General features: G+C 37.5%; 1 protein-coding gene across 1 annotated transcript in view; it reads left to right on the top strand.

Annotated features, from left to right (window-relative positions):
- Positions 1-3,186, top strand: part of LOC102677359 (sex determination protein fruitless-like) — a 12,855-nt gene extending 9,669 nt beyond the window's left edge. Inside the window, exon 2 of the mRNA XM_006621155.2 lies at positions 2,108-3,186. Within this exon, the coding sequence (XP_006621218.1) occupies positions 2,125-2,409 (285 nt within the window). The 5' untranslated portion in view covers positions 2,108-2,124 and the 3' untranslated portion in view covers positions 2,410-3,186. The remainder of the gene's footprint in view (positions 1-2,107) is intronic.
- The last annotated feature ends 1,395 nt before the right edge of the window (positions 3,187-4,581 follow it).

The following is a 4,581-nucleotide window of genomic DNA, read 5'->3' as shown; positions in this document are numbered from 1 at the left end:
TTTTTTTTTTTTCTTTTTTCTTTCTTTCTTCTTTTTTTTTTTTTTTTTCTTTTACAGAGGAATACTTTTTACGCAAAAGTAAATGTGTGTTGCACTTAATCCCGATGTACAGTCCTTTCATTTATCCGACATAATATGATTGTTTTCCTTCATGTTCCTTTCCGTCTTTCCTTCTCTTCCCCCTTTTTTTCTTTTATTATTTTGTACTTTTATATTTATGTTGTAAATAAGATGAACACAGGTGGTAATTAACGCGGAATTGTGTTGTCGTGATAAAATTTTTAATTGGTTCGTGTTATTTCATTTCGATATAATAGATTGGTATCGTTGTTCAATGTAATGGAGTGTTCTCTAAGCTTTTTAATGATTTGAAAGAGACGAGATTTTAAATTAAATTAAATATGATTGATCGATGATAAAGGATTACGACGCTATTGACCAAGAGAAAAAAATTTTTTTTAAGGAAGACACAAAAAAGTGTTTTATAATTATAAAAATTATTGATCGTCAGTAATGATGGGATCGAACTTATCGTAAGTAATAGTTAAATATAATTATATATATGATATGATATGATTTCTATGATTTTACTAAAGAATTATAAATAGAAACGAGTCTCAATTAAATACGTTTAAAGTATTTATTGATTTAAACTTAAATAAATAAATCGTTAATTATATATAATGTATTAATTAACGTATAAAATATAATGTATAGGGCTGTTTCAATAAAATTTACTTTCTTCAAAAATTGTTATCACTACATCCTAAAATCAACCCTTTTGATCACATATATTAAATTTAAATGGAATTTGTTCAAAACATAGTAATTAATTTGTTTAACAAATTTTTTTTTATATTATCGGTGAGTATTATAAACTTAATAAAACAATAATAGATTTTTCCTTTGCTTGTATATCATAAAAATTACTCGATATTGATTCCTATAAAAATTCACGATATAATTAAAACAAATTTCAATTTAAGATCATATTTTGTTCTCTATTAACTTATTCGTACTATAATTTTTATTAATGCAATTATTTTATGATTTTATAATAATGTTATTTCGAATTGCACAATTACAATAATATAATAAATATCTGATCGATCATGAAATACAACAAAAATCGAAAATTATTCAAAAAGTTATGATAAATTAGAGATGATTATTTTATCAATATTGATTCGTTCACTTGTCGCAATCTCTACGATTATCTTCATACATATATCACACAAAAATTACACTTGTACCTCGTCAACAAACACGCGTTAAGTCTGATCAATGATCGTGCTCTACGCTACGTATTTTTTTTTTCTCTTGGTCAACGCGTGCGCGTTTAAATTCCCAACCAATTTTTATTAGCGGGAAAAAATTCGTATCTCTTTTTCTTTCTTCTGTACGCGATATACATCTCCCTTTTTCGAATCTCAAAAAAAAAAAAAAAAAGAAAAGAAAAGAAAAAAACTCGTGCGTAGTCCCGCGGGGATACATCTATCGATCCATCACCGTCCCTCGATCCTCTCTCTCGCGCGCCAAACCGCTGCACGACACTTAGAAGAAGGGTGAACGCGTGAACGACCTCGCTTCTCGGGGGTGGAGGAGAAATGTGGTGGCTTTAAAAAGCGAGGCGTGGAGGAAAACTTCTCTTCGGTAAGAGAGGCAAGGGAAGAGAAAACGTGTATAGATATATATACGTGTGGCACGATCACGGCCTTGATTCGTAAGTAGGAGGGTAAACGATGGGAAAATTAGTGGGGAGGTAATAAAAAAAAAAAAAAAAAAAAAAAAAAAAAAAAAAAAAAAAAAAAAAAAAAGAGAGGAAGAGGCGAGCTATAAGGGAGGAAAAGAGGAGAGAGGCGGAGGAGACGAAGGATGAGGAGAAGGAGATAAGGAGGTGGAGGAGGCAAAAGGCGAAGAGGGAGAAACTGAGACTGAGAGAACGAGAGAGAGAGAGTATACATGAGAGGAAAGAAAAAGAGAGAGAGAAAGAGAGAAGCGATCGAGCCGCCGTCGACACAGAGTGGGCCGCGGGCGGCTCGTCGTCGTGTAGGTCATGTTGGGAGGCCAACAGTTGAAAGTGACTTGTCTTGTGTTGATGTTGCAGGTTCAAAAGCCTGGCACATGCGGCTGACCTTTGACCGGGTGCCAGGCGGCTGCAACCTTCACAGGTGCAAGCTGTGCGGCAAGGTCGTGACGCACATCAGGAACCACTACCACGTCCACTTCCCCGGCAGGTTTGAGTGTCCTCTCTGTCGTGCCACGTACACACGTAGCGACAACCTGCGCACGCACTATAAATTCAAACACCCCGAGGCAAGAAAGGTCGATCTAAACGATTTCGTGACAGGCACCTTGGCGCTCTCCGCGATGAGTAAATATGATGATACCATGAACACGCTGTCCTAAAACGCGAGATGGACCGTGCACGCGTCTGTATATATCTTATACATATATATATATATATATATTTACACGTACGTACACGCGCCCCAAAAGCAAGAAAACCAGAAAAAAAGTAACAATGAATATATATATTATACATATAAAGATATAAGATTAATATATTTGTGATACGTTTTTGAAAAGTCGATTCTAAAGATCAAAAAAAAAAAAAAAAAAAACATTAGAAAATTGATATGTAAAAATTTCAATCTTGTTTATTAAGTTATTAAGCAATTTAAGTTTACATTAGACGAAGCTAGGCGAAAATGGAGTGAAATCTGTCTCTGTTGCATCGCTATCGCTAACTCTGTTCATCTAACGTAAATTCAAATTGCTATAACTTAATAAATAAACTTTTAGAATTGATCTTTCAAAGGTGTTTCACGAATATATTAATACTTTGTGTATAATAAGAAAAAAAAAAAATTATAAAGAGAGCGCGGGTGGCTGCGCCGACAGGGGGGTATTGTCGCACTTTTAGATCATAATAATACGATACGGCCCTGATGTCACGGCCACGCAAAGGCCGGTCTCTCTCGGCTTTTTTCTTTTTCGAACACCAAATCTTTTATAGGTTCTACGCTTAAGAAATCGACGGGATTCTCCTATCGCATGGGAGAAGGGGAAGGGGAACTTTTTTTGTAAACACATGATGTGTACGACGTTTAGTGTGCGACATTTTTTGGGGTGGGCTTGTCGTGTTAGTTAGCGAGTAAAAAAAAAGAAAAAAAAAAAAAAAAAGAAAATTGAGAGAAGAAAAAGCGAGCGAGCAGAGCGCCGCGCACAGTGAGTTACGCGCGTGCGCAAATATATTGTAAGGGGACATTCGTGTGGTGCGCACGCGCGAGAACGATCGGTCGGCAAGAGCAGCGGCGCACGCGCATGCGCGTGGCTGCCGCAGTCGTTAACCGCGGGAACTTACCTTCGACGGGCCGATTTTTAAATTTGATTCGTCTTTGGCGCGACTCGAACCGGGTTTTTTACGATCGATCACGATGCGACGATAAAGTTCCTTCTCGATTGCTGGCGAATTAGCCGTTTGTTGTTTGTTGTTGTTTTTTCATTGACGATCGACGCATCCGAGAAAAGATAAGTGAGTGCCCGAAACGAATCAAAATTGGCGCGGGTCGCTTTTTGTATATCTCGGCTTTCACGCTCGCGGGACCGATCGGTAACGCGCGGATGCGCATGCGCGCATATGAACGCGCCTCACGACGCATGCGCGTACACTCGTACGCAAGTCGGCCGCCATGCAAAACGCTGTTTTCGAACAATGTCCAAAGACCGGGCAGCTTTATTTTTTTTGTGGTGACGAGCGCTGCGCCGATCGACGATACTAAAGAAAGTTAGCTCGGGAGAATTCACGATTCGCGCATTATTGCTATATAAATATTATTATAAATATTAATGGGAGATTTAACGGAATTACATATTATATATATATATATATAAAGTGGGAGCAAACGTGGTGCCAATTCCTCCCGTAGTTGCTGCTGCCTATCGGCCGATACACGCCGATTTCGACAGCTAAGAAAAAGAATTATAACTAATCGATTAATTAATTAATTATTAATTATTAATGCGGATTTACTGGAAATAATTCATTCGATACGCAGGGTGAGTCGTATAGTTGTTGAAGAGTTTATAGTTGGACTTCATATTAGAGTGTAATCGTGTGTTTCATCGGCGTTTCATCGGGAATCGTTGGCAATATATTACGCCCACATACATACGTGTAGATCCGAGTTCTTTGAGCTTTCAGACGATGTGAGAGATCTCGGGGAATATTTGCCACGTGGATACAGATCTACACATATACAATCATTCAAGACATGGGCACTCAAGGTATATATATATATATACGTACACACACACACGACGAGAGAGGCGGGCGTTTGATACACCACATTAATATGCACTCACACATATACACGCACACGTGTGATACACGTACGGATACAGAGACAGAAGACACGGAACATGCAGCCACACGACAGTTCGCGTCACTTCCGTAATTATCGGAAGTACGGTGACACGCAATATTAATCGACTAACAACGAAATCTTTTAGTCCTATGCATCGTTTTTAATGGTCTTTTTTTTCTTTTTTTATAGTAATAAGGTGAATATGATGATA

This window comes from Apis dorsata, unplaced genomic scaffold (assembly GCF_000469605.1).
Source record: "Apis dorsata unplaced genomic scaffold, Apis dorsata 1.3 scaffold_591, whole genome shotgun sequence".
NCBI lineage: Eukaryota > Metazoa > Arthropoda > Insecta > Hymenoptera > Apidae > Apis > Apis dorsata.
Note: the sequence above shows the minus strand (reverse complement) of the source record. Positions and strands in the feature narration are given on the sequence as shown.